The following is a 15,259-nucleotide window of genomic DNA, read 5'->3' as shown; positions in this document are numbered from 1 at the left end:
GACTGCAGCTAGACAGCTCATTATAAGCTGAAACACACAGGCAGGTGTTTCAAGGATAACACACTATGATTTGTGTCCGTTCTCATACAGATACACACAAATACAAACACATACAGGTACATGCACGCATACCAGCAGGCGCCCATCGAGGTGGGGAGGGGCCCGGTCTCCAGAGGCTTGAGTGAGTGACATCACAGAGGACGCTTCACCATGGCAACACTATGAGAACATTGACAGCATCCAAAAATCTGACACTGCATTTAGTTGGGTCTGCACCACTGCAGGCAAGCATAAGAGAGAAATACAGCCAAGAAGGGAGAGAGATACACAACACTCCAGGATGCAGAAAATAATACTTTTTTTCCCCATTTTTAAAAATTTTGTCTCTGAGGTCATCTCTCCACCGCACAACATACACAGCATCTGATGACGCCAGTACTCACTTGGCTAAGATGCCTTTTGAATACATGCTAGTGGGTCACAAGCAGAAAGAGAAAATGGGCAGATTGATAAGGAGCAACAAGACACAGGATGGATTCATTAACCAAAGCATCTCTTCTTAATGTAATCTCAAATCACCCTGTGTGGGATTAGACAGATTATACAGTTGGGACACAAATAATCTCATAAGAGGGACCCTGTGCTTTCCTTCCCTCAATCCTCTGCAATTCCATGCCAAAACAATCCCAACATACCACACACTACATCTGGCTGATGCCCCACACACAAGCAGCCCAAAATGTATGTCGTATGAAAAACACATATGACAACATGATGGATGCAGAGAAAATACACATACTATAGGTCACAGCTGGGTCTTAAAATTGCCATCATTAAGGTTGTACTTCCCACTGTGACAGGCCATAATGAAAATGTATTATACTGTAAAGCCCAGAAGCCAAACACCAATCCATGAAATTATACATTTTACAATCTTCAATTTAGTTGTGACCATTTCTCCATGTATTCAGGTTTTGATATGAGACTAGGTTGCATATACTCCAACCCTATGATTTTTGTATTGTATGTTTGAAACTAAAGCACACACTGAGTTCCATCTTGTGTTTCCACATGTCATTCTGCATTCTCAGATGAAAATGCTTAAGTCAAACAGATATCAAAACAACTGCCGCTGGGAACTGCGATTTACAATAAAGCAACAGATTCACCATGAGAGAGTCACACCATGTTCTCTGACAATATTTGACACAAGGGGAAAAGAATAATGTTAACCATAAACATATATGCTACTGGTAATATATTCCATTTATTTACTGACTCATTAGATGTTTTACTAACTGTAGAGAAAGGTGTAATTTCTCATAATACTGCATATGCTGTCTATTATCTAGCTCATTCAATATCTTCAATGATACATTTATCGTGACACATATAGACTGTACTTTTTCATAGTCACATGTTGAAAATAAAATGACCTTGTCCTTACTAGAACTGCTCTACTTAAATGTCACCTCTGATGACTGCCTGGCTTATTTAGTTTTTTTTCTATTCCTTGTCATTACTTTGTTTTCACCATTCCTTCCCATTGAATTCATTCTATCCATTCATTTATTCCTTCTTAACAAATGCCTCTGACAGCAAAACTTGTATACAGGTACATCCTTCCTTATTTCATGTCCCTCAGCTCCCTCTCCCTGCTCTATCAAATACAACCTCTCCCCGACCCTTATCACCATGTTCCTTCCCTCATTTCTCCCTCCTTCTTATCCCAACCTCTCATCACTAACCTTCCCTCCTCCTTCAAACCTCCTCCTCTCTCTGAACCCCCCCCCCCCCCCTTTTCTTCTCCGTTTTACCCTTCTCCTCATGGCCATCCCTCTACCTTCCCCTCCTTCATCCACTGTCTTTCTATCTGTACATCTCCTCCCCTGCTTGGAGGCGGTCTTCAGTTAAATATTAATTAGTGAACCCCATCCCGCAGGCTGATAGGGAGCACAATGGAGAATCCCTGCATGTGCCTGCAAGCATCCCACTAATGAAAGAAGTGTGTGCTTGTGTGTTAGACACACACAGGGCGAAAGATGAATGGAGTGTGTATGTATGGTGATGAAGAGAGAGGCACATGTGTGTATGTGCATGCGTTTTAAGGATGAAAAGAGACACACTGCGGGCAGATCAAGATTACATGTGCACACATCATTATATATGTCTACGTGTGCACACACTTGTGCCTAAAAACAAAGACTGAGCTCCGCTGGGGGTTAGGGGGATGCAGCTAATGATCTATGTGTGTGTCTGATTGTGATCAGTGTGTTTTCACAGGGCGGACCCTTTTCACCAACTGGTTAATCCGTATCGAACCAGGAGATACGTGTTTCAAAGCCTTTTCACAACTCAGCCCCCATAATGATGCAAAGACAGAAAAAAGGCCTTCTACAAACGCCGGGACTGATTCTGTTCAGACGTGTTGAAAAATGTCATTATGGTGTGAAATAGTTCAATTAAAAATCAGCTTCCTGCTTTCATCGCATTAAAGTGACTGAATTTTAAACCAATGTGTTGCTGTGGCAACTAAACACATTCTTAGTGTAAATAAAATGGTTTGTAATACAGAGATCGATGTTTTACTGATTATTCTGTACCTCCTGGGTGTACTCCTCAGTAGCATGAGCACACTGATAACAGTGCTCGACCTTGAAAGGGATGGACAAGTAATAGAAACACTTCAGAATAAAACCTTGTAAATCCTAGTTTGGTGAAGCTGTTTGTTCAGACTCACTGGAAAATTATTCAAACCCTAGTAATTTATGAGGCTGCAGTTTGTGACTCAAGATGTATTTTAGTCAACATCTGTCTATTGCAGTTATATGTATTTGGCCACACTTATAGTATTTTCTGCCACTGTGTACAATTATAGTGCTTGCTCCTAATTCTAGTATTGACTGCTGTAAATCACAATTTTGACGGCAACTAGGCAGAATGAGTCATTTAAATCAGCACTGTGTGTCTGCTGGCAGTCAGCACTATGTATAGGGTAAATGAGTTTGATATAAAGAGGTCAGATGGCTGCTACTCATATTGCCTATGTGTCATCTGAAGCATTTGAAAAATCTCAAAAGTCACTGTGCTTTATGACTTTCCCACTGGCAGCAGGGTAATGTATTATGGTACACAGTGTTTTTGCTATTGCATATGTGTCTGGTCGTTTTATTGTAATGAGCAGGCCGCAACAAAATTTGCTGATTTTTCACAGTTAGGTTGGATTGGGCAGTGATCCAGGGTGAAAATCTGCAGGACTCAGTGGAACAGTATCAGCTTTTATTTAATCATGTGATAGATAATATCCATTTAACATAATTATGACTGTTTTCATAAAACATGGAAACCATTTGCCCCATCTCCCGCTCTGTCATGTCGTCTCAAGTGATGCTTACTTGCATTTTTTCACTTATTTAATGTCACCTAAAAGTAACATACAACTGTCATACACATAAGAGAAAGGTGAGGATGTAATAGAATAGAAAATGTCTGGACCCTTCTGCAGAAATCTGGAACTGCAAAGTCCACATGGCCCTGTAAATATGATTTAACCTTTCAAAAAGATCCTTTATACTATGCATTTTTACAATAATTTTAGCCCTGAAGTCACCCTAATAATTGCAATGACCCTTGATGTCAGTTTGTCACAGTACTGTTTGATACGTAGCATATGCATAGTGATTAAATGGTAAATGAGACTTTTCAGGGGTGTGTTTTCACAGTCTACACCCCGTCTCATTTACAGTGGCGCCACATTAATTCAATGTACTGTAATTGTCACACACATGCATGATCCCACAGGGTGTTGCCTTAATTTAATCAGGTGGCACAAAGACGCACACAGATTTTGGAAAGTCAAACCATCAGCATAATCAAGAATGCAGTAATGCACCGATACACAGCTGAGCCCCCTCAGACGTGCACACACATTTTTTTGAGTATGAGGCTCGTGCCAGACATATGTTAATAAACCTTGTATGAACAGACCCATTTCACCCCCAGCCCACTACCCCAATCTACCCCTCCCTTCAAACTAACCCCAAACCACTAAATAGGACAGGAGACAAAGCAGGGCTGGGCTGCAGGCAAAAACAAATGCACACAGTCATAGGGTCAGTAGTCAAACGTCAAACACATGTGTAAACCACTCAAATTTTCACAAGACACAAACCACTTAAAGCTGTATTTCACCTATTTCACCAAAATATGTCCTCTACACAATGAATTCTGATGAATATTTCATGATAAAGCCTAGCAGATAAACAGCTCATCCTGAATGTTTCGAGGCTTTATTTACTAGTTGGCATTTTTAAGTCAGATCACTTTTTCCTCAAAATCTCTGTTGCCGTCATTACATTTTTATTTATTTTTTTTCAGTTTGGGTTATGTGTAGAATCCTGTGTGAGTGCATGTATTAATTATGCGCCCACGAGTATATGCATGCACATGTTACGAGTCAAGTGAGGGGGGGGTCAGTGGCATGGTCTGTGCCATTATAACAGGGAACACTGAGGCCAACTCCTGATTTAAACATCAGCTGTCATAAATGTTTCAGAGAAATGGAGGGAGATGGAGGGATAGCTGGCAGCTTTGGGTGAGGAGGGTGGGGTGGTGGGTGACAGCAGGAGGGGCTGTCGTGGCAAGGATGAAAAAAACATCGGGTGCAGAAAGTGGTAGTTTGGGGTTAAAAGCCGTAAACAGCCACACATTTTAAGAGAATGGATATTGTTTAAGTAGTCAGTTCTGATAGAATTATTGACATATGAGATGTTTTAGGTCACGAGTTGTTTACCACTCAGATGCTAATAGCAGACAGCATATAATTAAAAAATTAGCCTTCATGTCATAACAATTTTGTTTACATCAGTAATGCCTATATATACAGAAATGATATATTCTGCTCTTCATACTTTTTTTCAACCATGCAAAATTCAGACTTGCAAGTACTTGAAGATAGATTCTGTTCATTTAAATGTTATTTTGTTTTTGTCTTATTTTGCTTCATTTTGTTACCTCCGCTAAGGAGGTTATGTTTTTGCCGGTGTTGGTTTGTCTGTCTGTCTGTTTGTCCATGTGCAAGATAACTCAAAAAGTTATGAATGGATTTGGATGAAAATTTCAGGAAATGTTGATACTGGCACAAGGAGCAAATGATTAAATTTTGGTGGAGATCGGGGGTGGGAGGGGTGCAGGGGCCCACTGATCTGCCTTGGCGGAGGTCTCCGAGTGCTTCTAGTTTTAATTTGTTTCTTTGCATGTTCTAAATAAATAAATAAATAAATACTACTTTCCTTTAAGAATCACTTATTTTGTTTGTCTCTCTGTCAGCATTATCCAAAAAACTGGCAAGTAATTTTCATGAACATTTTAAGAATGGGTAAGGTATGGCTCCACCTATTAAAAAACCTACCAAAGGGGCATTAGAAGGTAGAGTACTTCCTTGATACCCTCGACCAAGAAGATTGTGTGATCACTTGTCAGTGTCAGTCATTTCTGCCTACCATGGTGGAACAGCAGGGCATGGGCCAAGGACAAACCCCTCACATTTTGGAGTAGATTCATAAAAAGGGGAGAAGCCTGGAATTGCTTTTCCACTTTCTTTAACATTAAAGAGCCTTATGCAAACTTTGAATGTGTAACAGTCGGTAACAGTTAAATAAAACACAGACTATTTGGAACAACTGAAAAGCTAAGACCAGTTATTGTCAGTAAAACTAGTGGCACGCCTAATAAGGCCGCAAAATATTACAGTAAGCCAGAATTTTTGTTTTGCTTGTGGTTTAATAAAATAGGGAAATGAGAAAAGAGTATTGGCCTTGGAAAAGGTCTACAGTCTCCAAGTCCCTGTCTTATAAATGAGCATGGAAACAGTGTAGAGTACAGAGTGCGGTGCAGGTGTCACAGAGGGTTTAGTGCTTACACACCGCAGCATCAGTGAACCCTATAAGAGGCAGTGTGAAGGGATTTAACTGGAGTCAATTTGTTATGGCCATGGGAAGTTGGATGTATTTGTTTTACAAAGGAAATACAGGTCAGGGTCATAGGAGAAGGCTTTTACCACTTGCCTGTGATGTATAATCAATAGAAAAACTGATCCCAAGAGCTCGACAGTAGACTTAAGTCTCCTTCCTCCTCTCTCTCATCTTCCTCTTTCTTCCTCAGCCTCACCATCTTGCTCTCATTCTCTAATTTTTCCTGGGCTCCTAGTCTAAAATATGGCATGTCCGAGAGTACAGATAAATCCTGATCATTCATCTTCACTGCCATGAAACCTCTGAATACACTCTGTGATCTTTAGAGTTCATAACCTGAGACTGTGGCCCCACCTACTGGCAACAGAACAGAACACCTGCCTCCTGCACACTGCTGACACTGGCACTGCTTAACTCCAAATTCAATTAGCTAAATGGCAGACTGAATTAGGCGAAATGCAGAGTGAGCTTGCTGAAATGAGGATAACTGTTGAGGACTGAGGGCTAATAATCAGTCACAATTATATCCGAAAGCTCACATTAAAAATCTAATTCAATATGAGTAGAAAGAGGAAGAAATTCAAACTGAATTTTCTCATTAGACGGAAACCTTTACTCACATCTAATGGTATTTCAAGCATAAAGTGTGAGTCTCTCACAGATGAATGGGAAGAATGGGGAGGAAATAGCGTTCTTTACATTATGCATAAAAAAAACATTATTCAGTTTTTGTACCTTTCATCATTGACTAAAAAACCTGTTTGTTTTTTCACATTCATCCTTTAAAATAGTAATAAAAGCTAGAGTTCCCTCATCAATGAGCAACGTAAAGGATTGCTTAAAGAAAGAAAATAATGACTGCAGCCGCAAAAAGATGACTGGAAATTAATATTAGAAATGACCATTTTCTTAGTGCAAGAACAATTTATGTGGGCACAGAATTATATCATTGCACATTCACCAACACAACACACCCACATCCACATAAAACAGCACTCTGATCACATGATCATAACACAGATCCCTTGCCATTATTTTTCCATCATATTTAGGTCACAGTATCAATGGAGCTATGATCAAAATATATGATAAAAGACAAAAATTGCAGGTGGAAAGTTACCTTAATAATTTTGATTTTCTTTAAGTTGGCTCATATATTTGGCATTTCAGTTCTGCAGTTTCTTGCTACGTGTCAGCTGACAGAGATGTTCTTTAATATCTACGCTACAAGATAATATACCAGCAGAACTAATTCAGTACTCCGCCTCTATTAAGAATACACATGAACATAATAGAAAACAATAAACGTGTGTGAAAAACAGACCTACCTGCACATATTCAGCCTGATTCTCTACTGGATCCATGTGGCTAAAAAGACAGAAAAGGAAACATCTCAATAAACTGTGCAAAAGTGAAAAGAGCCAAATGTTAGGCAACATATAGAATAAAACCTGAAAACATCTGTTAAATATGAGTGAACTTGTTCAGTGATACACTCACGTTCACACAGTGTTTGAAGAGGTCTTGTAACAGGTGCAGTACATGTTACCCCAGACATAAAAACATGGCAGAATTCCCATGACCCACTTCACAGCCGCTTTTACACCGAGTCAAATGTTGATGCATTCAAGCTTCATGGAAAATAGACAGATAACAAACCCCACTGAGCATCTAACGTTGCTCAATATGGAGCAGGCCTCTGAACTCTCTCGGGCACTATAACTCACACTTGTACACTCATGATGGATCCAGATCATGTGTCAAAAGCCCCACTGTGCTGTAGTCCTGGGAGCCATACTGGGGGTACTGCTGTGCAGCTTTGTGATACAGAGCAAGAGACTGCAAAAGAGGCAATTACACTCCTAGACAAGTTTTAAGATCAATCAGCATAGCTCCCAATTGCATGATGGGTCCCAGAAGGCCTAGAGTAAAGCTGTGTTACACATGACCACAGAGAGGGCAGATCAAAGGGTCCCATCATGGCACTGGGCTTGGGAATGTTAATAGGTCCCATGGCAGAAACACTCGATATTCCCTTCCCAAGCCGCTCCTACACTGAAACCTAGAACTCACATACAGTATGTAAAGCATTTGCCTTTATTTGCATTGATTTAGACTTTAAAATACCAACTGTACTGTCAGTGATGCACAAACAACCATCAGGATAGTACAGAGCTCTAGTGTATGAGAGGCAGCTCACTCAATGACACGCCTTGTTTATGCTCTGACATTACAGAAAACATTTTGCAAATCTAACACTGAAATGCTATTATTTTGTTTGAATCCTGCCTTTTCTTTTCTTTTTTTCTTCACATATGCGGCAAAAGGGACGCCTTTGACATATTTGTCACATTTTATATTCCATTTATTCTTTAATATATTTTAGTCTTTGCATTGATGGTTTAATCCTGTGTGATTTCTTAATCCAATGGCAGGAACCTCTTATTTTAGGCTTAATAATTAAAAATGACTGTGACAGTGCACGGTGCCAAAGCTTTTCTTTCCTTTCACAGGACAATGCTTTGACACCTAAGGGAAATTAACCCTTTTATGCATACTGATCGCTACAGTGGACAGCTATTCTACAGCTCTTCTCTTGTATGTTCATGGATTTTGTTGTTTTGTTTTTTGCACATGTCTTTATTAAAGTTTTAACACATTACATATGTTTTCTGACATGAATTGGTAACATCTCCCCTGAGCGTAATAGTTATAGTTTTCACGCAATTTATCAGTAAATACATGTTTCTTTGCTTCAAAAATTAAACGCATGGTGTCCAGCTGAGTGGACATTTTTGCAACTTCATGAAAAAAACATTCATAAGAATTTTTTTAAATTATTATTATTACTATTTTTTGGTGAATTTTTTTTTTTTACTTTTTTAATTTATTTTATTTATTTTTCATAAGAAAATTTTCTATCGCATTGTTTTTTTCATGCCTAAAGAGGAATAAAAACACTCAGGAAAAAAAAATCTTGATTAAGGTTCTCATAATTCGTGCATGAAAGGGTTAAAAAAAAAAAAAAAAAAAAAAAAAAAAAAAAGACCTTTTATTTCACCATCAGATCACACATGCTTATAAAGAAATGCAAAATATGGCATACATGATAGGTTTGTACATGATAGGCTTAGTAGTTTGTACATCTATTTTCACTTCATGTGTACAGGAATTCAATGCATGCGCATATTTTAGCTTTGATATGGGCAGAGAATGGACTGAATAGCGGGCAAACAATGGCAAACAAATGCAGAGCGACACTTTGGAGACAATATAACCGGGAAATGAACAGTTGGCCTGATGGGTGGGAGGGACCTGTGATTTAGGGCTGAACAGACAGAGGATAGGGAGCTCTTTCATGTCCCCATACAGGACTTGCAATACACTATAGAGCTGGATTTCCCACGGTCCTCTGCGCTGAACTAATGGGCCGATGCTGCACGCTCCAACACGCACGTCCATGGGTGCCAGCACCACCGCAGCTTTCAGACACGCATGCACATACACACAAAGAGCAAATCCCACTGTAACACGATATACGAGTATGTTATCGTGCATGGGATGTTGAAGGCAAAGAGGCCTTGGCATGTCATGGGAAAGCAGCGAAAAATGCCATCAATGCAGCCGAGAAACGGATAGGACTGAGGGAGGGGCAACTTTTAGGAACTTTTAGTCTTTTTTTTTTTTTTTTTTTAAAGAAATCAGTCACACGATTATTATATGACAACCAAAGGACAAACACACAGAGAGGGGCTATTTTTGTTTCTGAGTTTTGTGTGCCATTAGAAATCAATGCAATATGAAAAAAAAAAAAGAAGAAAAAAAAAACCCTCCAAAAACGGCACAGCTTTCCTGCAGTATTTGATCAATAAAAGAAATCAATACTACATGCTGTCTTAAAAAAGAAAAGAAATGAATCTTATTCTCTCACCTCATCCCATCGCCCAAAAGAAGACCTGGCTGTCCGCGGCTAAGTCAGCACAAACTGCGCTCTGAACTTCCTCACAGTGAAGTTAAAACGCAGATCTGCGCCCCCTGGTTTACGCACGGAGCATGACTGGATTAACCTGCAGGGGCATGAGGAGCTGCAGGGCCCCTGTCCACTTCCACTGGATGAGAAATGTGGACAGCTCTTCAGGTTAACCCTTTCATGCATACTGGTCACTACAGTGGACAGCTATTCTACAGCTGTTCTCTAGTATATTCATGGGTTTTGTTGTTTTATTTGCATATCAACCAATATAGTGAATGCTTATGCACCATCTCATACACTGCAGTTTGTTCCATTACTGTAACTTTGCTGTTCTTGATAAACCTGATCTGCAGTAACATGTTTAGTGTAAATCAGCTGGTAATTTTTAGACTGTAATTAACAGTTTTCTTAAATAAATAGGGTTTGTTTGTTTTTTTGGTTTTTTTGCATATTATCTCCATGAAGTGAGTAATAACTAGTATTAATGTATGCTAAAATGTGAGAAAACATCAGATTAGCTGCATGAAAAATGTTTTTATTTCAAAGTTTTCACACAGTATATCACCTTCTGTTATTGTGTTTTAAAATACATATTTCCTTGCTTCAAAAATTAATATTAGTGTCCAGCTGAGTGGACATTTTTGTAACTCCATAAATAATAGGTTCATTTAAAAAGAAATTAATCACATTGGGGTTTTTTTTCATGCCTGAAGAGGAATAAAAACACTCAGGAGAAAAAAAAAAAAAAAACTTGACTAAGGTTCTTATAATTCAGCTGTGTCAAACATGTGGCCCGCGGGCCAAATCCAGTTTGTCAAAGGGTCCAATCTGGCCCACAGGATGAACTTGGATAGTGTAAAAATTACACCGAAGATATACTTAACCGAGAGTGTTGAACTAGTTTTAGTTCAGGTTCCACATACATTGTGATCTCAAGTAAAATAATAACATAATGACCTATAAATAATGACTCCAAATTTTGTTCTTGGTTTAATGTGGAAAAAATATCATGTTATGCCTATGACTAATGACAACTTAAAAATTTTCTCCTTGTTATCGTGCAAAACTAACATTAAATTCTGAAAATATTTACATGAACAAGTTATTCTTTAACAATAAAATGAGAATAACCTAAAATGTCTCGAGAAAATTTAGTGCAATTTTAACAATATTCTGCTTGTTACTAAATGTTTTGTGCCTTTATAGAACTGATCCATAATGCACATGTATAAGTTGAGGCATAATATTGTTAAAATTGAGTTTAATTTTCTTAAGAAATTTCAGTTTTTTCAGATAATTCTCATCTTTTTTGTTTGGATAGTTTGTAAATGTAAATATTTTCAGAATTTAATATTTTTGATTTTTTTTTTGTTTTGTTTCTTTTGCACTAAAACAAAGAAAAATAATAGGAGTTGTCATTATTTATGAGTTATTATGCTATTATTTTTTTTTAGTCCGGCCCACTTGAGGTTAAATTGGGCTGAATGTGGCCCCTGAACTACAATGAGTTTGACGTCCCTGTTGTAATTCATGCATCAAAGGGTTAAAAAGTCAACTACGCTGATTTTTTTATTTATATAAACAAATATGTTATTTGTGCGTAAAAATGAGTCTAAACATGGTTTTTGAGATCTTTCTTGCTTGGGCTTGTTCTTGAAGAACAAACTCTGATCCCCTAAATCACAGGTGTCAAACATGCGGCCCGGGGGCCAAATCCGGCCCGTCAAAGGGTCCAATCCGACCCGCGGGATGAATGTGTGAAATGCAAAAATTACAATGAAGATATTAACAATCAATGGTGTCAAAATCATTTTAATTCAGGTTTCACATACAGACACATACAATCCAATTAGATTTCAAGTGGGTCAGACCAGTAAAATATTATCATTACAACCTATAAATAATGACAACCCCAAATGTTCTCTTTGTTTTTTTGGTGTAAAAAAGTAAAATTACCTGAAAACGTTTATATTACCAGACCATACTTTTACAAAAAATGTGAATAACCTGAACAAATATGAACAAACGGAAATGTCTTAAAAAAAGTAATTGCAATTTTACCAATATTCTGCCTGTTACTAAATGTTTTGTGCAATTGGAATGCACATGTGTAAATGATAAACTGATAAACCGAGGCAGAATATTGCTAAAATTACACTTGTTTTTCTTAAGACAATTCAAGTTGTTCGCGTTATTCAGATTTTTAAGGTAACTTTGTAGATGTAAACCTGATCATAATATAATTTTCCTTTTTTCACCGTTATTATTTTACTGGTCCAGCCCACTTGAGATCAAATTGGGCTCAGTGTGGCCCCTGAACTAAAATGAGTTTGACACCCCTGCCCTAAATCCTCCTCTGAAATTGTTCCTCATCAGGAAAATAGGTAAACTATATTCACAATAAACTGTTAAAGATATTTCAAGGATTAAAAAAACAAATGAAAATCACCTGTTAACGCCATCAGAGCCATGGTTTTCTTCATCGGGTCTTTTCTCTTTGTCCTCTGCTTCCTCCTTTGGACCAGAAACAGAACCGGACACAAGCCCAATATCCCCATCACTCAAGGTTTGTACATTTGATTGAATGGGTTGAGGAGATGTATTTTCTGTTGTGGATTCAGAATTCAAGTGTTCACTTCCCTGATTGATCCTTTGTTTATTCCAAGTCTCTGGTTGGAGGTCACTATTAGAGCCACCAGATGGCGACACACCTTCAACTGCTGCATTAGAAGAGGCCGTATGGGTGTTCAAGGCACTGCTTTCACCTGTTGGCTCATGTTTTGTTTTAGCATCACTTCGAGGGTCTTGTTCCAGCTCAGCATTATATTTAATTTCAGCTTCATCTTTAGCCGCCCTGGATGAAACAACAGAGACCTTTGGAGGACAACGGTCTTGGTCTCCTGCAGGTCTCTGACTTTGACTTCTGCTGATGCTATATTTGTCTTTACTCTTCTTACTGCTACTGGAGCCTCCTATAAAGGTGAGAGGAACATGCACAAAAGTAGATATAAAACAGATAAAGTTACAAAATAACAATAAGAACCACATTATACAGTAAATGTTTTTGAAATTTAAATAGCTTATTCTATATCATGTATTTCCACTGAAGAATTCCTGACTTAAATATTGTTCATCATTTGTTCACCTTTACTCTTGTCCCTCTTCCTCATCAGTAGTCGAGGCAGTGTACCCATGTGTGTGTAGTTCTCACTGGAGCGGACGTAGCTGGCAGTGCGAGGACGCATGGCGCCCAGGTCATCCACTGTTGCCTCAGCAACTGGAGCCAGTACTGATGGATCACCACCTCCAGGTGCATGTCCTGCTCCTTCTCCAGACTTCAATGGACTGGACTTGGAGTCAGATTTTTCAGTGGAGCGACGAAAAGAGATGTTGGTGAGACTGCCGAACCACTTCAAACCTTGACAAAAATAGTGATTTGGTTATAAAAGACAGAAAAAGGATGATAATTGAATATCCTTGGAGCATTAGAAAGAAGTTATGAAGTAGAGAAGTGAAAGAAGAGAAAAGGAGAAATTAAAGAAGCTGAGTAGTTTAACTTTGTCCCTAGTTTTGTTTTCATTCAACCTCACTGCTAGCTGCAGCAGACAATACATGTGTACCAACACTGTGGAACGAATCCACAAAGAGTGGAGTACCCCTGGTAATTGCACAGGGATTTGGACAATGTTTGTATCTGCAATCTGTATCTAAAATCTGCCCCATTTTAAGAAACTATTCACAAAAGATTAGGGGCTAATGACATGCTGGCACAAAAACAAGGCAATAAAGATTTTAGTGTTTCAGGTGTATCTCCACATTTCAGCAAAGAGTCATAAAGAAAATTACAGAAACTGCAAAAACCCTCAAATTATGTTTCTCAAATGAGCAGACACACACTGAGCTCTCTACAATCATAAAGCAACTTTCATGTGTGTATAGCATCTCACATGTACAACTTAATCTCATGAAAAGTCCATTAAAGGAGGTTCCAGATGTTTGCAATGAATTTCTCCCTTTGCAGGTGCTTTGTGAATCCCATGCTATGTTTGTGCCTCACATGGACTAGTTTTGTGCCAACAAAATCTTGCTTTTACTGGAATTGTATTTATTTAGAATTGTTTTTATTTATTTCATTGTATCTGTTTTTACTGCGCTTTTACGCTTTTATTGTTGTTGTGTTGTAAAGCACTTTGAAAGTGCTATATAAATAAAATTTCTTCTTAGAATTATCATTTTTATATATTTTCAGACATGAGTTTTGGTGAAAATATATAATTTTACCAAACAAGCATAGATAGTAACATGATATTTTATAATAATGTTCACATTCACACAATTTACTCATTAGCATCAGTGAGGCTGAAAATATGATGCACACAGTCAGCCTTATATATAGTTATGGAGGTTTGTGCAATTGCTTATATCCAGTGTGCTGAATTATTAAATAAAAGTGGTGTAATGTTCTCATCTAAATGTTTCCAACAACACAAATGCTAAGCTAATGCTTATATATACTCTTAATAGCCATGGCTGTAATTTGTAGAGTGCCACGTCTTGGATTGCCCCCCTTCGCTCTCGTACTTCATTTGTGATCTAACCTTAAAGAAACAACCTCTTTAAGAGTCTTTAGATATTACAGGCAATATATTGTATATTTTTATTGAGATGAAGTAAGTGGAAGCTAAAGGTGTAGGGTCTGCATTTCTAAATTTAGCCTTCTAATGTCTGCTTTTACAGTGGTTTAAATTTTCTTTCAACATAGAACTCATTTTTGTCTTCTTTACATCCATTATGGTACAAAAGTGACGTGGCATTTTCTGTTAGTCATCACAATCTAACTTCACGTCTTTGGGTGACATGAGGTGTAAACAAAGTGCTGCAGTACACTATGACACCAAAAGACTCAAACAGACAGTACTCACCCAGTTTTCGTAGACTCATGATGTGGCCGCAGTGTTCGTGCAAGATCAGCTGCAAGTGGGTGATAGATGAGCTGTCAGATAAAACAGAAGAGGAGAGGCAGAGAGGGTGATTTTTGTTGAGCAGTAGAAACCTCTGTATGAACCACAGTTCCTCTGTGGGGCTGATAATGCACAGAATTTGCATGGGAAGAGAGAAACAAGTATGAAAGATGAGAGGCAGCGAGAGGGGAAGGGCAGACCTCGACACTTCCTGTGTCAAGACGAACACCAATGTGGAAATGAAAAGATGAGATGACAACAACTGTCACTGTAGGTTTATGAATATGAATATGCCTTATATATAAAAAGTGATGAAAAAAAGTGTGTGAATACAAGCAAATAAGTGCTCACTG

General features: G+C 38.3%; 1 protein-coding gene across 2 annotated transcripts in view; it reads right to left on the bottom strand.

Moving 5' to 3' along the window:
• The window catches only part of sh2d3ca (SH2 domain containing 3Ca), a 58,715-nt gene extending 43,697 nt beyond the window's left edge, over positions 1-15,018 (bottom strand). For both annotated transcript variants that reach the window (XM_030150522.1, XM_030150523.1), the window contains exons 1-4: positions 14,868-15,018; positions 13,091-13,363; positions 12,395-12,917; positions 7,301-7,340 (exon numbers count right to left, since the gene is read on the bottom strand). In XM_030150522.1, coding sequence (XP_030006382.1) covers positions 7,301-7,340; positions 12,395-12,917; positions 13,091-13,363; positions 14,868-14,886 — 855 coding nt within the window. In that variant the 5' untranslated portion in view covers positions 14,887-15,018. The remainder of the gene's footprint in view (positions 1-7,300; positions 7,341-12,394; positions 12,918-13,090; positions 13,364-14,867) is intronic.
• Positions 15,019-15,259: the final 241 nt, after the last annotated feature.

The sequence above is a fragment of the Sphaeramia orbicularis genome, chromosome 12 (assembly GCF_902148855.1).
Source record: "Sphaeramia orbicularis chromosome 12, fSphaOr1.1, whole genome shotgun sequence".
NCBI classification, from domain to species: Eukaryota; Metazoa; Chordata; class Actinopteri; order Kurtiformes; family Apogonidae; genus Sphaeramia; species Sphaeramia orbicularis.
This window is presented reverse-complemented; position numbering and strand designations above follow the sequence as displayed.